The sequence below is a fragment of the Lissotriton helveticus genome, chromosome 8, assembly GCF_964261635.1.
Source record: "Lissotriton helveticus chromosome 8, aLisHel1.1, whole genome shotgun sequence".
Classification (NCBI taxonomy): domain Eukaryota; kingdom Metazoa; phylum Chordata; class Amphibia; order Caudata; family Salamandridae; genus Lissotriton; species Lissotriton helveticus.
In genome coordinates, this window is record NC_136069.1 from 1,216,352,021 (window position 1) to 1,216,375,779 (window position 23,759).

At 49.3% G+C, this 23,759-nt stretch overlaps 1 protein-coding gene across 3 annotated transcripts in view; it reads right to left on the reverse strand.

Annotated features, from left to right (window-relative positions):
* Positions 1–23,759, reverse strand: part of LOC144773252 (ATP-binding cassette sub-family C member 5-like) — a 2,136,031-nt gene that overhangs the window by 319,799 nt on the left and 1,792,473 nt on the right. For all 3 annotated transcript variants that reach the window (XM_078658154.1, XM_078658153.1, XM_078658155.1), the window contains one exon: positions 20,669–20,822. In XM_078658154.1, the coding sequence (XP_078514280.1) occupies positions 20,669–20,822 (154 nt within the window). The remainder of the gene's footprint in view (positions 1–20,668; positions 20,823–23,759) is intronic.

Here is a 23,759-nt window from a genome sequence, read left to right on the forward strand (position 1 = left end):
AATCTCTGCGCTTGACCTCTCGCATTACCCAGGGCCGGCTCCGCATCACCCGCTGACCCTCACGGTTGGCCTCGCTTCGGTGGCTGGGCGATCACTCGGCGGCTCCGACGACGCCCGCTGGCCGAGCCCCTCACCCCGCTTGGGACATCATGACACAATCTACTCGCAAAGGTGGCCGGAATGTTGTGGACCTCATGCATAAGGCAGCGGCGAAGGGAGATAAGACCCAGCCACAGTCGTCCCCGAGGCCCCCCACGAGCCCTCAGACACCGGACGAGGACTCCGCTCCCATCACGAAGGCCTTCCTGGCCTCCCTTTTCAACACATTGCGAGAGGACTTCCAGACTTTGAAACAGGACATTGCCGGGGAACAGCGCGAACTCCGTCGTGACATTGATGGTCTGGGTGAGCGGGTTGCCTCTCTGGAGGACGCTGATCGGTCCCGCAGCGGGGAGGTGGAGAGACTCCAGCAGGAAATCCTGCGACTTCAGGATCAGCAGGTGGATTTACAGTCGCACTCTGAAGATTTGGAGAACCGCTCCAGGCGGAATAACATACGGGTCAGGGGTGTTCCGTTGAAGGCTGAAAAAGACAATGTGACCAGCTATCTCCAAGACCTATTCAGGGACATCCTGGGTGAGCCGAGCGACTTTGAAATCCGAATCGACCGGGCTCACAGGGTAGGCATGGCACGCAGAGCACCTGCACCACCTCCGGACATTCTGGCGTTCCTCCCGGACTTTCCTCTGAAGGAACGCATCCTTAGAGAAGCCAGGAAAGCACAGCCCATTAGATTTCGAGAAGACCCTGTAGCCCTCTTTCAGGACCTCTCCAACATCACCTTACAAAAGCGTAAGTCCTTCCGGCCCGTGACGAACTTCCTGCGAGATGCCGAGATACCCTACTCCTGGGGTCACCCGTTCCGCCTGATCTTCAAATGGAACGGCTCCCTTCATCAACTCAGATCACTCAGTGACGCCTGCTCCCTCCTAGGGATAGCCATGCCGGAAGGTTCCAACTCCAGAGACGCCTCTCCGTCCCGGTCACAGGAGGACCCATCTCGCCCTACAAGAGACGGCTGGCAGACAGTTCGCAGGAGGAGGACGCCGAGACCCATCCCAAAGCCGGACCCAATCACGGTCGCCCAAGAACGTGAAGCTGCAGTACAGGAAGTGGCGGATAACACAGCACCCGATCAGTAGAACTTTGACCTTGTCGGGGGTGCGCTTTCACTCGCACGTAGCTTAACTGGGGGTTGGGCCGGGGAGCCGCCAATTGAGCTGCAGCCATGGTACCCCTTTCTTTGACTTTCTGCGGACCTGTGCCCTGCACGACTAGGCCCGAGACTTTTACCAGTTGTTGTTGGGGGGGTTGTTCTGGGAGGGGGAGGGGGGTTTGGGGGACAAGGGTTCAATACTTGGAGGGGGTTGGGAGGGTCCACTCTGTTGGGGTTAGGGTGGCCGAGGGAGGGAGGGAGTTGTGGGAGGGATCCAGTACGCCATGGGGCCTTTACACACACCACGGGCTCCCTATGTTTTACGTCGCTGCGCAGCGCCTTGCACTCATAATCCAGCTTGTTCCCTTGTGCCGTGGTGATGCCTGATACGATTAAAATCCTATCTCTTAACGTCAAGGGCCTTAACAATCCGATAAAGCGTAGGGCTATCATCTCTTACTTGGAGAACTCTGAAGCCGACATCTGCTTACTACAGGAAACCCACCTCTTAGCTAAAGATTGGCATCGGTTGCGCTCCCGCGCCTTCCCGCAGCAATTTTTCTCCTCTCTCCCATCTAAGAAAGCCGGGGTGGCTATCCTCATATCTCGGCGCTTCAAGGGCAAGGTGGGGGCCAAGGTAGGGGAAATCAAAGGACGCCTTCTAGCCCACACTTTCCTAATAGGCGACACTGCATACACAATAGGATCCATCTACTCCCCCAACACAGGTCAAGAGCCCTTCTTAATCTCCGCGATCTCTGAAGCGCTTCAAGCTCCTCACACCCACATGCTACTAGGGGGGGACATCAACCTCGTCATGGATACCGACAGGGATAGATCGGGGCGCCGCTACGGGGACACTGGGGCACTTTCGCAAAAAGGCGTTACCTGGCTGCATGATAGAGACATCTCGGACCTTTGGAGGCATACACACCCCCTCACAACGCAGTACACATTTTACTCACACGTACACCACACTTACGCGCGCATAGACCACTTCCTAGGATCATCAGGCCTCATTCCTCACATCGCCACAGCGTCGATTGTCCCGGCAGCCCTCTCCGACCATGCGGCATTGGAATTGTCACTCAACGTGCCCAGGTCGCCACGCACCCCGGGGTCGTGGAGGCTTAATGAAACCCTCCTGCAGAAGCCGGCGGTAGCCCACCAGCTTCATAAATGCATATCAGATTACTTGGCCACCAACGACACCCCTGATGTATCGGTGTCGTCTCTGTGGGGGGCTTTGAAAGCTGTCGTCCGAGGGGAGTTGATAGCCATATCGGCCGCGGACGCTAAACTTCGCAGAGAGAAGAGAGGTGACCTCTCCGACAAGGTCGCGGAGCTGGAGAGAGCGCACAGCCGCACAGGCGCCCCAAGAATTTGGCGCCAACTTAAAGCCGCCCGGGCTCAACTAGCCAGCCTCGACACCGACCGAGCGGAATTTGCCGCTCTCCGCCTTCGCCACACATATTATGTGGGGGGCAACCGTACCGGCCGGCTTCTGGCCAGCGCCTTGAAAGCCAAGCTTCAACGCTCCAAAATCACGACACTACTGGACGACGCCGGCGACGCCGTTACGGAGGACGTACAGATTGCTTCAGCCTTTCGGTCCTTCTACGCCTCTCTGTACAGCGCGGACAGGGCGTCACCGGCAGACATAGATACATATCTGCAATCTGCTGATATCACGCCGCTATGCCCGGCAAGCACGGAAGCCCTAGATGCCCCTATCCGTGCCGACGAGATCCTCGCTGCTATTGCGCGCCTGCGCCCGCTTAAATCCCCGGGCCCTGACGGCTTCTCGGCAGGCTTTTATAAGTCCTTCGGCCAGGTCCTGGCGCCTGTCCTCGCCAGGCTGTTTAACTCCTTTGAAGGCCCGAGTTCCATCCCACCCGATATGCTGGCAGCCGATATCGTGGTCCTGCCTAAGCCGGGCAAACCCCCGACGCATTGCTCCGCGTTCCGCCCCATCTCCCTGCTCAATCTGGATCTGAAGCTGTTTACGGGGGTGCTTGCGGCTCGTTTAGGTCCATGCCTCCCGGGCATCCTCGAACCGGACCAATCGGGCTTTGTCCCGAATCGCCAGTGCAGCGACAACACAAAAAGGTTCCTGCATCTCGTGGACAAGGCTCACTTTCAGGTATCGGATTCTGCCCTACTAGCCATCGATGCAGAGAAGGCCTTCGACCGTGTCGACTGGACCTACCTGCGGGCTGTGCTGCGACGCTACCGCCTGGGCGACCAGTTTCAGGCCTGGATCGCGAGCTGCTATCACCGTCCCTTGGCCCGTGTCCGGTTGGGTGGCCTCAAATCAGAACCCTTCGAGATACAGAGGGGTACCCGCCAAGGATGCCCTCTCTCGCCCCTACTATTTGCCCTGTACGCGGAACCCTTGGCGCAAAAAATTCGGGACAACCCTCACATTACAGGGATGTCTTTCGGCAACGAACCCCACGTGGTGGGATTGTACGCGGACGACATAATCGCCGCATTGGACCGTCCGTCCAGCTCCATACCGGCGTTCCTGGCGGAGCTGGAGCAATTCGGCGCGGTGTCCGGTTTCAAAGTTAACCAGGGGAAATCCTTGATCCTGCCCCTGGGACGCCATGCCCTTCCCAACAGCCCGCCGCCTACCTTCGGCTGCAAACTACGGTCCACTGCTCGGCTTCCGTACCTGGGGATCACCCTGACCTCTTCCACGATCTCGACGGTCAATCATAACTATTCTTCTTTAACATCCCAGATCCGGGCCGACTTCGCGCGCTGGTCGAAGCAACCCCTCTCCCTGCTTGGCAGGATCGCGGCGGTGAAGATGTCGGTCCTGCCCAAGATATTGTACATTTTTCAGACCCTCCCGATATCCCCGCCTCCGGGAATGCTAGCTGACCTCCAACACGACATTCACCAGTTTGTGTGGGAGAAGAAACGCGCCAGACTACATAGACGAGTTGCGCACAGGACCGTGGACGAGGGCGGCCTTGGGATCCCGAATCTATTGCAATATTTCCAGGCCTCGCAAATTCGATACCTGGTAGAATGGTACCGACCCGAGTCAGAGAAGAGATGGCTTTTTCAGGATAGGGCAATGGCTCAGACCTCTTTGTGGAAGGTACCATTTCTTGCTCGCCAGCACAGACCGCGCTATCTCCTCCGCTCCCCTATTACTCGGACCACTATGGCAACCTGGGACATGGTGGCGGTCAAACGGGGCCTCACGACCTTCCCGTCTCCACTTACCCCTCTCTTTGATAATCCCGCATTCCCACCTGGCACGGACGCTCGAGCTTTCCTGCAATGGCGCGATACGCCTTGCCGATCGGCCGGCCACCTCTTTGATCTGGAGGGTTTTCTCTCTCTCGCTGACGTCTCGCAAGCCTACGGGGTGGATAAACCACACATGTTTCAATATTTCCAAATTCGCCACTGGCTCTTGCACCCGGAAGTTGCCCCCTTGGTCGGCCGGCAAATGACACCGTTCGAACGATGGCTTGTGTCCAAAGACTCAGATAAACATCTTATCTCAGACCTTTATCGGATGCTCACCCCTGCTGCCGACCCTGCTAAAACTGCTGGCCAGCGAAGATGGGAAACCGAACTCGGGAGAACTCTTTCCTCATTAGAATGGAACCACATACACTATAGAGCCGCCCACACCACCCGCAATACCAAAGCTAGGGAATCGGCGATAAAACTGGCGATCTATTGGCACTTAACCCCAGCGAGACTCAACCAGGGTAACCCTACCCGAAGTGCGCTGTGTTGGAGGGGCTGTGGCGGCCGGGGCACGCTGACTCACCTCCTATGGGAATGTCCCGCCCTGCAGGAATATTGGAAGGTCGTCTTGGACGACATTGATTCCACATTCGACACTGAAATCCCACGCTTCCCAGCTTACACAATCCTAGGGCTCCCTAATGCGCTTATGTTCCCCTTGAGATCAGCTCGCGGCAAACAGATGGGCATCGCTATGCAGGCGGCGTCCCAACACATCCTGTCGCTCTGGGGCTCCACCACCTCTCCCACCCACACAGGCTGGCTGCATAAGTTGTGGTTCACGTTAGGCATGGAGCGGATTCAGGCCACGCTCACACACACGCCTGACTCATTCCGAACCACTTGGCAACCGCTCCTGACGTTACTCTCCAGGGAATTCCATGAAATCACTTGCCCAAAGTACCTTCGCATCCTACGCCTTACGGAGTGCATGGTGGACCGCGAGCGACCGCAGGCACCCTGATACACTTGGACTGACTATAACGCATACGATCACTACGGAAGACTGGCGTACTGGTAGGGGCGGGGGGAGGGTGTTTGAGTTGGATGTTGGGGGGGGGGGCGGGGTTTTTGTGTTTTTTAAGGCTGGCCTTTTTGATTACTGCTCCACTTAGGGGCTCTTCTCGATCCCCGGGCAGCGCCTCGCCATCTGGGCATGTTCACCCTGCTTACTTAATGCTTCTAAGAGAAGACGTGTTTGTCTGTCTCGCTTGCCTTCCTTGCCTGCTGATTGTCTATTGCCATGCCATGCCTGTTTCTTCTGTTTCAAAACTCAATAAACATACTTTGACGCTAGGAAACGGAATAAAAAAAAACCTAAGAAATTAATTGAAAAAAACCAAAGGCTACAGGGAAGTTATAGTAAGGCTCAGATTTCACGGGTACAAACCATTGAAATTCAACAGTTATAGTTACCAGAGCTAACTATAACTTATGCCCCTGCAATGCACAGCTTATGACCTCACATACTAGATGGTCAATGATATCACTGATGACATCTCAAATATTTCCATTAGCCTAATGCATTTCGGAGCGTTCGCACTCCTTCGTCAGAGGCAAATTGTCCTCACATCCAGTTCCAGGTTCCCACAATGCCCTGTGTTACCGCACCAATTAAAAGGCCTCAGGTGTGCCATATTCAAAGTGCACGCTGGGAATTGTGGTTTAGTAACCGCTTATTACCTCCAGTGGCTGTGTGCTGACAATGATTTTAGCGGACTGCTTTTTGCCCTCCAGTGGGCCTTGGGGTTGAATTCCTGTTTTTCCATGAGGGAACAGCTGCACCGTCAATTCCTGCACTTTGCAGTTAATACAATCCCCGTGAAGTTGAGGGGGCGGGGCAATCTTCTCCTCAACTGGACCTGCAGCGTCATATCTTTTCAAATATTGCCCTAAAGTGAGATGCGCACTCCGCCAGCTGTCAGATACAATCCTTTATTTCCAAAAACAGGAGTGCAACTACGATAACATTTTTCCATTAGCCTAATGCATTTTGGAGCGTTCGCGCTCCTTCATCAGAGGAAAATTATCCTCACATCCAGTTCAAGGTTCCCACAATGCCCTGCGTTACCGCACCAATTAAGAAGGCCTCAGGTGTGCCATATTCGAAGTGCACGCTGAAAATTGTGGTTTAGTAACCACTTATTACCTCCTGTTTTTGAAAAATAAAGGGTTAGAAACTTCACAGCTGGCGGAGTGCATTTCTCAATGCAGGGCGACTTTGGAAGGAAGATATCACGTGGCAGGTCTAGCCGCAGAGAGACTACACCGCCCCTTGAAGTATCTGGGGGTCGTCTTCCCTTGAATGTTCAGGATTGGACGGCGCAGTTGTTTCTTAATTGAAAGACAGGAATTTAACACCGAAGCCCACTGGAGGGTGAAAAGAAGTCCATCAATCTATTTTGAAGCACAACAGCCACTGGAGGCTAACAAGCGGGTACCATACCAAGAGTCCCAGCGTGCACCCCCGCTAAATGGACACACCGGAGGTCCACAAATTGGTGCAGTGACGTAAGGAACTGTGGAAACCCAAAATGGTGTGCTGACAATATGCCTCTGAGTAAGGAGTGCGATGGCTCCGAAATGCATTAGGCAAATTGACACGACTTGTCAGAGTTGCATTCCTGAAAAATAAAGGGTTTGAAACTTCAAAGCTGGTGGAGTGCGTTTCTCAAAGCAGGGATACTTTGGAAGGAAGATATCACGCGGCAGGTCCAGCCGCGGAGAGACTGTACCACCCCTTGAAGTATCTGGGAATCGTCTTACTTGTAATGTTGAGGATCGGATGGCGCAGCTGTTTCTTATTTGAAAGTCAGGAATTCAACCTCGAAGCCCACTGGAGGGTGAAAAGTAGTCCATAAATCTATTGTGAAGCACAACAGCCACTGGAGGCTAACAAGCGGGAACCATACCTCAAGTCCCAGCGTGCACCCATAAAGAAATGGACACACCGGAGGTCTACAAAATGGTGCAGTGACGTAAGGAACTGTGAAAACCCAAAATGGTGTGCTGACAATATGCCTCTGAGGAAGGAGCGCAATGGATCCAAAATGTATTAGGCAAATGGACTCGACTTGTCCGAGTTGCACTCCTGTTTTTAAAAAATAAAGGGTTTGAAACTTCACAGCTGGCGGAGTGCATATTTCTCAATGCAGGGCGACTTTGGAAGGAATATATATATATATAAATATATATATATATATATATATATAGTGATAGCCAGTAGGTAGTTATAGTTAGGACAAATTTTTCCCCTAGACAGAGCTTTTTATGCTTTGCTAATAACTGTTTGCCGTAGCTTAACAACATTTTCCACAATGGCCTTCTTTTAATCATTCCGCATGGAAAGTTTTGGGGTGATTCGTCAAGCGCGGGGGAGAAAAAGGGGGTCCCAAAATGGCACCCAGGGCACTGCGGTGGGGAGTTGCTTCACCCTCAGCTACGCATGTGTGTACATGGGCTCGTGTGAGTTGCAAACCATTGCTAACATCCATCTTTATGATGAACACATAGTGCTCTGGACCTGCTAATTTGACAATATTTTCGGCATTTGGAAAGGCTCCAGGTAGCTTGCCCTACAATTTGTACAGGAACTCAATATCAACAGTCTCAATTTGAGCTTCACAAGCGCCATTGACAGAAATACTTTGGAATTTCTAGACCTCAAACTGGTACTCATGAAGGATGAGATCAAAACCAAGCTGTTTCGTAAAGAGAAGGCAGTAATAGCATATTTCATGCGATCAGTTGCCACTCAAAGAACTTGATTAATAGTATTTTCTATGGGGAGATCATACACGCCAGACGTGACTGCAGTAACGATGTGGAATTTGCAATAGAAAAGGAACAGGTTCCCTATGAGGTGATATAGTCCAGAGATACTGAAATCAGCTGCCTTGAAAGTGCGAAAGCTCTAAAGGGAGAATCCCCTCACCACAAGGGACGCCACCCCGAGTGAGAGTGATCTTATCAGGTTCATTACTACATTAAGTCAACAATCTAATGCGGATAGAGGGGTGCTCCAAAAACACTGGCACATATTACACACCAATGACATCATTTCCAAATATGTGACTACCCATCCCACCATCACATTTATACAAAGGAAATTCCTGAAAGATATGCTTTGCAAAAACTTGATCCTGAACAAAAAAGCTGATGTGGGTGTTTCAAAACAGCAGGATTTGTAACATGCAAGAACTGTAAACCTTGTTAATCAAGCATGAATGTACGTTCTTTTATTACACCCAATGCTACCCATGAATTTAAGATTTCGAAAGGGTTATCATGCAATTCTAAGTTTTGTGTGTATGGTCTGAGAGGTCTGTGCAACCTGTATTACATCGGGAGCACCATTCACAAAGTGAAGACACGTATATTGGTCTTAAAGTAAACAAACGGAATCCACACTTCATGGAGTGAAATTAAGGTATCTTTCCAGAGTATATGTTGCGAGTCTCTCCAATTGTTCGGGGAAGCACAGAGCTCTGTTAAAATAGCCCTCACCCACCAAAAAGACCCTTGGTGGCATGTTTCATCATCGGATTCTTCCCACCCTGCTGCGGGACGGGGCGTGCTACGACCTATGAAGATGCGGGAGCACTGGTTATTGAACACTATGTGTAATGCAAAAGTGAGAGTGGAAGTTTGTGGGTACTGGTTGTGCTTTAGAGCTGTTCTAAGCTTGGCAGACAAGCAGATTCTTGGTTTGAGATATTGTAGTTTGTGGGGAATCTATCCGCGCACGTCTTTAAACTTTTCCTTAGACCTACCTACGGTTTTGTATTGTTTGTTCTTGAGCAGCTACGGTTGCGGGTCTTTTATCTAATACACCTCTAACTTACCAAGGTGTGTATCTAGTTCTCATGGTCAATTTGTATTTATAATGACAGAACTAAAAGGTTTGGCATTTGATGATGCCATGGTTCAGGCCATTCTAACCACTCCCAGCATTATCGACACAGTGCAAGGTGCAGCTACCACCAGTGGAGTTGACTGGACCTCCTTACTAGGTCTAAAAAAATCACACTCACGCACTTTGATCCATGGGGCAATAAGGACTGAGTACCTCCGAGGAAATTTGTGCCGCTACAGGCTTGATAGTCACAAACACACCAAGGCTTTTTCTCCAAGATAAAGCATTTCTGAAAGACTGGTCGCTCATCGCGTGGCAATGCCCGTGTGATTGGCTTATTTTAGTTATTTGCACGGCCAAGTGCATGGCGGACACAGTTTTAATTGAGATCCAGACACTGGAGGGACAGATTAAAAATATCATATCAGCAACTCTATACAAAAGAAATTTAGAGGAGTCTAATAAATCGAACAATGAATTTAAAGACATGATTTTGACAACTAAGATAGAGAAATTTAAAAAAGACCTGGCATGTTTCTCTCTGGAAAAGGTGTATCCGTACACCAGTGACACTTTTGTATCACCTGAATTCAACAGAAGAGGCAAGCGCTACGGCTCAAACTACTCCTCTTCTGCTTCAGATGACTGGTTAAGTGACTCAGATTCTTCTAATCAAAGTGGACAACAGTCCAGAGGTTGGGTCGGAATAACAAACCACAGTGGAAGAATGTTCCACAAGGCCCCCATCAAGCACATTGGTGGCCTCCTGCCCCATGGGGCTTTCCGAACACACCCTTCCAACCACAAATGCTGCCTTATCATGCACAACCTCAATTTTTTACAAACCAGTCTTTTTTAGGATCTGGCCATAGACATTCAAGAGGAAGGAGAAGAGGACCGCAGACACCAGTGCATTGGAGCACCCCACCTTCACCGCGGAACATGCACAGCAAGAAGAAAGGCCCACAACAAGCAGGGACCAGCACCGACACAACAACTTAGTTGTTAATTTGAGTAACCGCACACTCACAGTGGATGAACAAGCAGTATTGGACAGGGGACTGCGATTTGTCTACACATACAGTGGTGACCCTTTTCAGATTCAGTGTGAGCTGGCCCAATTTTTTAGGAAAATCCGGCTCCATTTCTTTTTTAAAGACAAAGAAAAAGATAACATCATCACTGGCACCGGACCTACAAACAGTGGTCTGAAACCACGTTCCACCTTCAATCCTCCATCGCATCTTATACCAGACCAGGTACTAACCTTTGAAAAGGCAGTGACCAAAGATGTCTCTATATTATGCACCACGAAGAACCGCTATTTCCACAATCTACCCTCCAACGAGAGAAAAGCTCTGCAAACTCTAGCCAACGATGCCACCATAACAATCAAACCAGCTGACAAAGGTGGTGCCATGGTCATAATGGGCACCGTCTCATATTGAACTGAATGTTTGAGACTGTGACCGACAGACAATTCTATCACCCACTCAAGATGGATCCAACACCAAGGATAACTAAAGACACTTCTGACCTTGTGGAAGAAGCTAAAACTGAAGGGTGGATCATCCCCCAAGAGGCAAGCTTTTTGACTACTACACATCCGGCCATGCCGTATTTTTATGTATTAACGAAAATACATAAACCCCAAAGACCACCTACAGGTCGGCCAATTATTTCAGGCATAGGTTCTTTATTAGAACCTTTATCAACTTTTGTGGATCATTTGTTACAACCCATGGTGAAGGAGATGCCTACCTATCTCCAAGACACCAAAGACATCCTGAGGATACTATCTGATGCGGAGTTCAACGTTGAGACTGATTTTGTAGTCTCTTTTGACATTGAGTTTCTGTGCACATGTATTCCCCAGGATGGGACTCTGGACGCAATACGGTTGCTTCTGGACCAAAGAGCACTGGACACAATAACACCCGTACAATTCATAATGGAGTGTGCGAGGATAGCTATGAAAGAGAAATTTTTCAAAATTAAGGAAACCATCAATCTTCAGACGTCCGGAACATCTATGGGCAGCATTTTTGCGCCCGGCCTAGCTAACCTCTACTCCATCTCTTTGAACAAGAGCATGTACTCAACAACAACAATCCTTTCAGTGACCAGATTGTTGTATGGAAAAGATACATTCATGATACCTTTGTCATTTGGAGAGGAGATGCCATTGGCATTCTTTAATTTCAAACTTGGCTGAACTCCAGAAACAACTTTCTCAAATGTACAGATGAATACAGGAAAGAGAGCTTGACTTTTCTCGACCTTTGCATTTTTCCATAAGCCACAGGATTGGAGAGTGAACTATACAAGAAACCAATGGCTAAGAATTCATTGCTGGCATTTAATAGTTACCATCCCAAGTCGCTCCACGACAATTTACCATTAGGGCAATTCCTTCGCATTCAAAGGAATTGCTCCGTGAAGGAGAAATATGATTATCATGCCAAAATCCTGTCACATCAACTACAAGAGAGGTGTTTTCCAAAAAACCTGACACGGGGCTCCTATTAGCGGGCTTCCAATAACAATCGAGAGGCCCTACTGGAACCATTGACACCTAAACCACCCATGACGAGACTTACGTTTGTCAACACCTTTAGCACATTGTCCATTGGAATACAGAAGAGTGTGCTAAATCATTGGCGTATCCTTAATGTAGAAAATGAAGCAATACCCATGCCATTGTTTTCTTTCAAAAGAACCTCGAATCTGCATGACAATTTAGTCCACACCAGACCTAAAGTGAAGTCACCTAATAAACATGAGACGTTATGGAACATGCCAGCAGTCCAAGGACATTATCCCTGCAGCTCGTGTGCGGCTTCTCCACAAACCGAACACACAACGACAATAGGCACTGAGAGACCATGGATATAGAGGAAACATACGAACTGTAACAGCGACAGGGTAATTTATTTGATAACATGTCCCTGTCAGCTTCGCTATGTCGGAATGACCACCCGTATGATGAAGCTATGAATACACGAACACAAGAGCACCATTCGGTGCAATAAACAAGCTACCAGACTCACCAACCATTTTCTAACCATGAAACATAAAGCAGAATAATTAAAATGGACGGTATTTGAAGAACCTTTTGTCCCCCCAGATGTCATAGACATTACTAAATTCTTGTTCTTGAAAGAACAGAGATGGGTTTTCAAATTGAGGAGTGATACCCAGGGCCTTAATGATGACATTCCGCGGACCCTGTTATAGCCCCACGTGACTGTCTCCTGCCATAGATCTTTTTCTGGATACCTGTGGCAAACAACATTTGAGCTCAGGGTAGTACCTTGTCATAGGTCGACACAACAACATAAACAAGTTCATGTATTGGTACATCGATACTGGAGGGTCAATGAACTGTTGGGATAACAAACAGGTCCCCATACAAACTTGACATTGGTACAGACTGGTGCGATGATCACCTGCGTATTACCTTTATTTTTGTACATAACACTTAATCTTGATATGGGCGAGTTGCTCTCCACCTTTAGGCAACACCTTTATACACATGTTGCTTTTCTATGGGCTCTGCATTACGCGTTAAACGGTAGCGCGCCTGGTGTTAATTGAATTTTTTTCTGATTTCATATTTCCGAGTTAGTATATTGAAATCACATAGAGTGGAAACAGTACTTTAGTGACCTTACGGTTTATCACTAGGAACCGACAGGGCATAGTACAGTCTTGATCGTCATCATACATAGCTAATGAGCGTTTTTAGATGCACACCCAGCATGAACTACATTTCCCAGGCTCACGTGGGACTTTGGTAGTTCTTGGGTGCGATTAGGCTGATATGTCCTGCTTGTACTACACTTCCCATGTTTCCTGGGTTTACAGTGTAGTTTTCCACAACATGACGCAAATAGTATGCGACGATGAGGAGGATTAATTCAACACACCTGCTGGCAATCAGCATGCTTCAACAGTATTAAAAGACACACCTCCCCTCCGGCAGTTACCTCCGGTTGCAGCATGTGTGAAGTCCGGGGTACTGACGGAGAGGTGAGTGAAAGCATCCAGCCAGAACATGCCCTTTGAGTTAGTAACCACTTTGTTATGTTATGTTATGCAAATTTATTAAGCGCACAGATGCTCCAGCGAAGGAGCGTCCTGGCGCCCGACAAGGTAGCAGCATAACACAACTAAACAGCACAGAACAAAAGAGAGCACTAAGGGAACAGAAAAGTTTTAACCGCACGGCGAAAGGAGAACAGGTCCCCAAGAGCGCGAATAGCCGGAGGCAGGGTATTCCAGAGCAATGCAGCGCGGACTTGAAAAGACCGTCCGCCGCCCCTGCAGAGCCTAAAACGGGGGACAACCGCTAGTTCAAGGTCAGAGGATCTTAAAGCCCGAGCGGGAACATAGTGAGACATGAGCGTGGCCAAGATCGCGGCCGGGGATCCCTTAAGAATTTTATAGGCAACACATAGGACTTTAAAACGTATCCTCTGTGCCATCGGGAGCCAATGCAGCGAACGAAGGGTATTAGTGGTGGGACAGAATCTAGGTAATCCCACCACCGCTCGTGCTGCCGCGTTCTGGACACGCTGGAGGCGTCTAATTTCCGCTTGGTTCAGGCCCACTAAGAGGGAACTAGCGTAATCCAGCCAAGAGATCACTGTAGCTTGGATCACAAGTTGCCTCGTAGTGGCATCAATGAACTTAAGCACGGGACGGAGTCCCTGCAAGATGCCAAAACAGCAGGCCGCCGTACGTTTGGTATGACAGACGAAGGTAAGGGTGGCATCCAACCAAACCCCAAGATTTTTAAGCTCAAAGACCGGGGTTGGTGTAAGGCCGAGATCTGATGGCCACCACCTGTCACCCCAGAGTTCCGTTCGTTTGCCAAAAATCATCACCTCGGTTTTACTAGCGTTTAGCTGGAGACAGTTAGCCGTCATCCAGCAGGCGACCGCCCGAAGTCCTTGTTGGAATCTGGGGGCATCCACTTCCGCATCCCCGATGATCGTAACCGCTAGCTGGGTGTCATCGGCGTATGACACCATGGTCATACCCCACTGCCTGACTACCTCAGCCAGCGGTCTCACGTATAGATTGAATAACGTGGGACTCAGCGAGGAGCCTTGAGGAACCCCCAGATCCAAAGGATGGGATTTGGACTGGTAGGGCGGGACGGCCACACTAAAGGAGCGATTGGCGAGAAACGAACGGAACCACTGGAGGGCAGGGCCAGCCACCCCAACTTCCTCTAGACGACGCAGAAGGATGGGGTGGGACACGGTGTCAAAGGCGGCGCTCAGATCTAATAGCACCAGCGCCGCCGTTTGACCCGCGTCAAGCACGGAGCGTAAATGCTCTACCATATACAGTAGAGCCGTCTCCGTGCTGTGCCCAGCTCGGAAGCCATTCTGCGTCATGTCTAGGATGTCGGCCTGTAGTAGATGATCCGAGAGGACAGAGTTGACATGCGCCTCCGCTACTTTGGCAGGCCATGGCAGAAGTGATATTGGTCGATAATTCTCGGGTTTGCTTCCATCCAAAGATAGCTTCTTAAGGATAGGCATGACTACTGCCTGTTTCCACTTCCGTGGAACTACGCCCGATGTGAATGACGTGTTGATCAGCAAGCAAACCGGCGAGATATCATGCAAGGCTAGATCTTTAAACAGAGCCGGGCACAACGGATCAGCCGGGGACCCTGACTTCACCTGTTGAGCCAGTTTACTAAGACTTTCTGACGTTAGGCTCGGGAAAGAGTGTAAAATGTCCGATACCAGCGGCTTAAGCGGTCCCTCAGCAGAAGGAGCAGCCGATGGAAAGGCTCTATAGATGGTACGAACCTTTTCCAGAAAGAAATCCGCCAGAATTTCACAGTGTGCAGTTGAGCTCTGATAGGTCGTAGTCACCTTTTTGATGGTAAGATCTTTCAACACCTTAAAAATAGTTTTGGAGGGGTTATCACTGGTACAAAATTGCAGGGCATAAAAGGCCGCGCGGGTTCTGCACACTGTCCGATGGTACCGTTTCACAGTGGCCATGTACAAAACTTTCTTATCGATGTTATAAGTTTTGCGCCATTCCCGCTCTGCGCGCCTACAGGTATTTTTAAGTGCCCGCAGCGAGTCATCGTACCATGGGCTGGAATTCCTTGCCCCAGATTTACACAAAACTATTGGAACAAGGGCGTCAAGCGCCCTGGTTACCCACTCACAAAAGTGATCATAACCCTGGTCCGCTGACTCAATTACACCAAACGGGTCGGAGGACAACAGATGGAAAAAGTCGTCGAGTTTCAATTTATTCCAACACCGTCTAGGGATAGAGTGCACCAATGGTTTTGGGTGCGGAACAGGCAGAGGGCACTGGATACATACCAAATAATGGTCGGTCCAGGCCATTGGTATTGGAGTGGAAGTGCTGACTTCCGCTAAGTTGGTAAAAAACGGGTCTAGGGTGTGGCCACCTACATGGGTAGGCTGCGACACCCGCTGAACCAACTGAAGAGCCTCAAGATCTGCAACAAAGCTGGACACGGCTGGACTAGACAGGTTTTCAAAGTGTAGATTCAGGTCGCCAAGAATCGAAAAGTTAGCGCAACCTGCAGCCAACGCGCTGATGGCATCTGGGAGAGCCAACCTAAAAGCCACTTCACTCCCTGGTGAGCGATAAATCAAAAGGCCCGAGAGAGCAAAGTTAGGTGTAATAGCAATCTTAAACAAAGCGCTTTCGCAGCCCGAGATGTTTTGCCCTTGCCATACACAAGAATAGCAGGACTTGACTGCGAGGGCTATCCCCCCACCTCTGGATACTCGGTTGGTAGTATATACCGCGTATTCAGGCGGGAAGGCCAAGTTCACGATGGCCGTATCAACATCCTGCAGCCAGGTTTCCGTCAGACATACAATGTCCGGCAGCTCCTTACCTACGAGGTCAAGGACATCTTGCTGATGTTTAACCAACGACCGGATGTTGAGACTCCATATAGAGATAGCTGGATTAGGGCTGGCCATCCTGGCAGTAGTCTCATTGCAGCCCCTTTTCAGGGGGGCGGGAAGTTCGAACTTCCCGCAAGTGCATGAGAACGGGCCACACAAAGGACCAACCCGCGCTGCCCCACAGATACCGCGCAGCTTGTCAATAGACAACAGCTTGTCTCTGCTGTAGCACAGCATTATGGGTCTCCACGCGTCCGACACTAAGGGACAGGGTCCTGCCACGTCCAACGCGTCCTGGCGCGGACGGGCGCAGAAGGGCAGGACTCTGGCACGACTCCGGCCACGCGATGGCGCGCCCGCTCCGCGAACCCGCTCCGCTAGGGGAGGAGCATTAAGTAGGCGTTCCCTCAGTGACTCATGCGCAGTAAAGCGCAGGCGAATACTAGCGCCTCTACCCCACTCTAAGATGGCGCCCAGAGGCAACCCACCCCAGGCATGTGATAGTCTTTTAACATATTTTAGATCTTAGCAGCTAGCACTACTAAATACGCGCTGTGTTCTAATAGGCCTCCAGAACTTGTAATATGGGAGTTCCTAACCCTGCGCATGCTCTGCCATATATTCGTCCAAGTGTCTCTGCTTGGCAACTGACTTTTTGACAGTCAGGTTATCAGTGGCTGCGTCACCAGCTTTATTTTTATTCTTACGCGCTGTGTCCCTCGATGCCCCTAATAGAAGTACGTGTAAGTTCTCTACCCAAATATTACGAGGGGTGTGTCCACTGATGCCTCAGGTACTAATACACCCAATTTCATTGCAGTTTATTTACGTGCAGTTACCACGTGACTTCTCCTGAATCTTGAGGTGTGGGCAGTTGATACTTGACAGTTAGGATCCTAGCGGTCTCCATTTTATATACACTAGAGGCTTGGTCTTGTATGAACTGATTAGCAGTATTTGTGACTCCTGATTTCTGGAGTTTTAAATACTCAGCACCACATGTCATCGCTACTGAGAACAGCGCCTGTTCTAGCTTTTTCTAAATACACTATGAACAGAGATCAGCCTCCCTAGCATGTACTCCATGATGATATTTTGTATACCTCACATAGTTTGGTTTTAACCCATGATACAGTTAGGTATGATACAGCAGAATTGACTTGAATTTTTTGGCTGACTAGCTTACAGAATACTCGCGGTATCTTTAATTTTAGTTTTCCTTTTCAACAGAGCGGTGCCTCACGTCCTGAGCTATTGCCAGGGGAGGTGAGGTGTTCACCCATACACCTATGGGTAAGCATACCATTGTTTGGCCATTTATAATATACTCATGAAGTATTTAGTACACGATAAGGTACTGCACGCTGGGCAGTGACCCAGTTGTGGAGCATAACACACAGTATAAGCTTTGTTAACAACTGTCTCTAATGTTCATATTTGTAAGTCACTGTGTTTCTTCTTCCACAGGTGACATCAACACTCTTGTGAGGTCTTCCTAAACAAGATTACAGGTTTTTGAAGGTTGCACTTATTCCAACCACATCACTGTCACATTTATCACTTTTTTGCAGTAGCTATTACTATCGAGGTCCTGAGGAAGGCCACGATCAGATATTGACCACTATGGCTGAAACACGTAGACCTGTTTTTCTGACCAGTGCAGCCAAAAATTCCTAAAACTGCACTTGCACTGTTTTTTAACCTTGACACCAAGAGTTAACTAATAAACTCTTTTCTTTCTTGGTAGCCAATTTTAAGATCACTTTTCACACCAGTAGTGTTTGCAATGCAAACATGACCCGAAATGGATTTTAGGAGATCCGATCAATTGATCATTAAAACATCCCTGAGCTCCTCCCTCACATTGAGCGGGTTGTAGCCCTCGGTTACACTAGGGATTGCAACCAAGAGGAGATCCCAGATGATGAAGCATGCCACTTCAGTGGGTGATGGTATTACGTCTTCATAAAAGGACTCCTCCTAATACCAAGTAGGAGCTATATGCTTGTACTGGTTGTGCTTTAGAGCTGTTCTAAGCTCGGCAGGCCCGCGTTTTTTTTGGTTTGATATATTGTAGTTTGTGGAAAATCTATCCGCTCAGGTCTTTAAACTTTTCCCTTAGACCTTCTACCTACGGTTTTGTATTGTTTGGTCCAATATTTATACCTGTGTCAGCCTTTGAAGTGGAAGAATCTTCAAGGCTACCCCACATCGGGTTCTGGAAAGTTCCTTCCTTTCCCTCTCAAGGGTCCATAGGTCTGGGATGACAAAAGACGAGTTATACATTCATTTCTGTGTGCTAGAGGTAAGCCCCTTTAAAGGGCAAGTGGGAAGGGAACAGATCTGCCTCAAACCCATGCTATCAGGATGCCTATCCTGCCCACATCTAAGCTAATTAAATGTGACAATTGGGTGTACGCTAATTCACCATGTGTAAAGGTGGGAGCACAAGCACTTTAGCACTGCTTAGCAGTGGTAAAGTGCACAGGAAACATCCAGAACAACGACTCCGGAACAACGAGTTATGAAGTCACGCATGCCAAACCACGACTTGCCCGAACAACGACTTAGCCTTAACCACACATGTGGGTGGTTACGGCTAAGTCGTGCCAGAGAATGAGCAGTGTATGGAATATGTTAAGTGACAGTGTGCCTGGTGTACGTAAATAAAATATGATTTTGTATCTGCAGAGGCGGGTGTGTGACGTTCGGGTGTTGTGATTGGAGAGCAGAAGGAGCGAGTGCACGTGACGTCACATCTCAGACTGGCGGGAGTGAGTGTGTGTCTTTTCTGGGTATGTAGACAACGGTGTGGCCCGATCCCCTTGCAACTACCAACCACAGGCCCTGGTGACAGTAAGGGGAGTAAGAGTCAGCCCCTGAAGAGTGCCCCTGCCTGTAAGAAATAATATGAAAAGCAGTGAAAAGGGTGTCCGAGAAAATATTTAGAGACAACGAGGAGAGAGTGCTCCCTGCAAGAGAAAGCTTGCAGACTAGCCAGAAAAAAGTTCAGAAATGCAGGGGCTACAGCGAGGGGAGAGTGAAAGACATGAAAAGTGCCTTCTGCAAGAGAAAACCCGTCAAACTAGAAGGACAGAGTATCAGCAAGGCCGTGGGCCGAGAGGTCTTCCAAAGAGACAGCCAGAAGAGAGGGGAGGTAGCCGGTTAGGTATTTGTCAGTGACGGAAGTAACAGCAGCAGGTGGCGGTGATAGCAGGACACTCCCAGTCCCTGGAGCTCAGACAGACACCTCAGCCGTCCATCTGACAGGAGCAGCGCAGCCTGGCTCACCATGGTAAGAGAGTGCCAGCACGGGCGGGCGGTCGGGGGATTCGGGTGGTGTGGGGCTTCGGGCATGTGGTGAGTGAATCATGTGTGGGGCCGGTGTCTAGAGGGCGACCGTCGTCCACTTCCTTGTTTGGAAATGCGGGTCCAACTTGAACTTTGCATTGAAGTACACTGTCAGCGTGGCTCTAATACGGGAAACCTTTTTTATTTACTGAAAGCAGAGGTCAGACCGCCAAGTGAATAGCACCTGTTTGTGGGTGTAATTGGGGTTGAGAGACCTCAGCACATATGGCTGCTGCCACTCCCACTCCCACATCCCAAATATGGCAGGAAGACGAGACAGCCATGGGAAGCATGGGGTAGACTGCAAGGGAGGAGGTACAATCTGATGAGAGGGCGTGACCTTCTGAGGAGGAGGGAGGGGTTTGGGTTAGAAGGCCGTTTACAATGTATTCCTTTACCACAAAACAAAAATTTGTGGTAAAGGAATGCGTTGTGAAAACAAATCGTGGTTGAGACTTACTAGAGAAGGCCTTGTTTAGGTGGTCGTTGTTGAGGAACTCATTGCTACAACATACAACCAAAGTGCACAGAGTCCTAAAGCCAACAAAAACTAATTTCAGGAAAAAGAAGGCATAAAAGAAAACAATTGAGGGAAGACCATACCAAAGATGTCAGGTCTAACACCTTTGTTACTGTAACAGTACTAGATATCAGGGAGACATTGGCCACTCATATCAATCCTGAAATGGGAAAATATCTAATATCTTGTAACTAAATCAAGTAATAGGATGAAGGTCAGACTGAGCTGAGTAGATGAAATGAATTATTTCTTGCATTCCTGGTTGTAGTCATAGCAGTTTGTGGCATCATAATAGCTAATGATTGAATGGCAATTGCCCAACTTATTGTGTTTACTTTGTTTTGGAAATATGCAACTAAGTTGATGTCTATGTTTGAACAACCAAAGACAACAAAAAAGTATATAGAATATAAAAGTCTACTTGAGGACATCAAGGCTGTTGAGGGCTACATACATTTTGCTATAGAATACTCCACAAACATAACTATACAAAAATCATGCAAATTATGCAAAAAAGATCTTACCTTGAAACTTTGTTTACTACAAAGAACAGTAAACCAAGAGGTAAAGCAGAAATAAGGAACCACGGAAAGACAGAGCTAATTATGCCAACACAGAAGAAAACCAGTATCATGTTCTGTAGAAGCAGCTCAACTTGATATGGAAGGCGCACATCAACTAAAGAAAGAAAAATAAAATCAAGGGTTTGACAATACATCATCTTCTTGAGTCTCTCTCAACACAATACAAATGTGCACATACAAATATATATGTATACAGTGTTGTGGCACTCTTCATTGAACAAGCACTGACAAAAAAGTTACTTACCTTCGATAACGCATTTTCTGGTGGAGACTCTATCTAGCCGTAGATTCCTTGCCTTTGATTTTCCCCAGGTGTCAGACTTGATCCGGAAGATTTTTGAGTAGTATCCCAGTGCTGGTAAGTGGTGTCATGCGGTTCTGCATCTGCGTCATCCGCGACTGAAGTGACGTATGAGGTACGTATATAGGTGCCTACTCGACGCACTGACGTCAGTTACTTTCGCAACTTTCCATGCCAGGAACGTGGAGCCACGATGGGAACTGACCACTGATGTGGAATAGGCCAAGGCCCTGAACCTGAACCGGTTTGCAGAGCGTGAGGATGGCAGGGTCGGTAAGGAGTCTTCGGCTAGACAGAGTCTCTACTGAAGAAAGAGACTTATAGCCGCAGATTCCTTACCTGTGAATAGATACCCGAACAATACCTTCCTGATGGACCAAATGGGCGAAGTGCCCTTCATGATGAACCTGACTGTCCAGGCGTAGTGTTTTGTGAATGCGTGCAGGCATGCCTGCGTCACTGCCTTACAGATATACAGGAGAGAATCGCTGCTTGCTAATGCAGTGGTCACAGCCTTAGCTCTGGTAGAGTGAGTCTGCAAGCCCTCTGGGGCTGTTTCTTGGCCAATGCATAGTAGATCTTAATGCGCTTTACAGCTTTCCTTTCCTGTCTAGGTAAAAGGTGGTATAAGGAGGCTTCGCTGAGAGCGCTTGTAGTTGGCTGACTCTCCTAGTTGATGTTATGGCCACTAAATAAAAAACTAAATAAAATGCAGTTTTTATGGTGAGCAGCCTAAGAGGGCAGATGTGTAGAGGCTCGAATGGTGCACACATGAGAAAGGTCAGGACCGTGCTGGGATCCCACTGAGGCATGATAAAAGGCTTAGGTGCGATCATATGTTGCAGGCCTTAAAGGAACCTGCCACAACAGGCAACTTAAAAAGTTAAGGTTGGTCCTGCACCCGCAAAAAAATAGAGATGGAGGATAGGTAACCCATAACTGTGCCCAAAGCAGAGCCCTGCTGGGTGAAAGACAGTGACAACAATAGAACTTGTGAGAGAGGTGCAGATAAAGGTCTGACATTGTGGGAGGCACACCATGATACAAATTTTTCCCAACGGCAGGCGGATACCGTCTTAGTGAAGGGATGCCTGGCTGCCAGAATAACCTCACAGGGTTCAGTAGGAAGATCGAAATCTGTCAACTGCTGCCGCTCAATATCCACCCATGGAGGTGCTGAGTGCACAGGTTTGGTTGCAGAACCCTGCACTGTTGCTGAAACAGAAGATCCTCCTGGAGAGGCTGCTTGACCGGAGGACCGATGGTCATGCTTAACAGGTCGGGATACCAGACTCTGCGTGCCCAATCCAGAGAATGACTTGGGACTGGTCGTTCCTGATCTTCTTCAGATCAGGAGTGGTATTAGCGGAAAGGCGTACAGGAGGCCGGAGCGCCACTTGAGATGAAAAGCATCTCCGACCGAGAGTCCCCTTGGAAACTCCAGTACGCAGAACTGCTGAGTTTACGTGTCCCCGGTGGTGGCAAACAGATATAACCCAAGTCTTTCCTCACTGCTGAAAGAGACTTTACTCAACCTCCGGGTGGAAATGCCATTTGTGATCCGCTAAGCACCTTCGGCTCAGTTCGTTCGGTCTGGCTTTCAGAGAGTTCATCAGGTGTTGAACCATCAGGGAAGAGCCATGATGTTGCAACCATGTCCCGTGGCACAGGCCCTCTTGACACAGGGTCCATGACCCCACCCCGCCATGTTTGTTACAGTACCACATGGCGGTGGTGTTGTCCGTGAACACCTGCACCAGCTTTCCCTTGGTCGCAGAAAGAAAGTCTTTTAATGCCAAGCGGATTGCCGGAAGCTCCAACAGGCTTATGTGAAACGTGGACTCCGCCAGAGTTCAGAGTCCTCTGATCTCCACCTCTCCCAGAAGGCTACCCAAGCCCAGAAGTGACACATCGGTCACTACTGTCAACTTTGGCTGGGGAAGGGAGAGGGTTCTGCCACTGATGACCCATTGCGGTTCATTAGACACCACTGCAGGTCTTTTGCAGTTTCCTATGAGATCCAGACAATGTCGGAGAGATTCCCCTGATGGTGTGCCCACTGGGCCTTCATGCCCTACTGCATAGGCGAATATGGCAGCGGGCATGTATCACCGGCAGTGTGCAGGCACAACAACCTCAGAGTCATTCTCACAGAAGTCCAGGATAGAAGCTGAAACATCGGTATCATAGCCTGAATATCTTGGACTCGTCTCTCAGGAGGAAAGGCCTGAAACTGCACTGTGTGCAGAGCAGCTCAGATGAAAGGGAGCATCTGCGAGGGAGTCATGTATGACTTTGGTATGTTGATAGTGAACCCCAGTGAATGCAGGATGTGGTTGCCCTTCTGCCCCCGCTAGAGTGCAGCAGAGCTGCAACAGGAAACAGAACGAGATTCGGCGAGTCAGGATTCAGGAGGAGAGGAGAGGAGGCGGCCGCTGCGGTGGCTCCACGGCAGGACTTGCTATCACCCAGCACCCTGCGGTGAGCTCCAATCGCGGGGGATAGTGTGAGCCTTGCACTATAGAGCCGCGGGTACGGGTGCTGTGAATGCCGTGAGAGCCGTGTATGCAGAAGCCGCAAACGCGGGAACCGGGAGTGCGGCTAGTGCAGCAAGTACTGTGGAACAAACGTGGAACTTGCCTCGGGAGCTGCTAAGGTGCCGAGGTGCTGAGGTCCCGCGGGTGTTTCCGCGGATGTTACCGCAGGAGTTGCGAGAGCTGTAAGTACCGT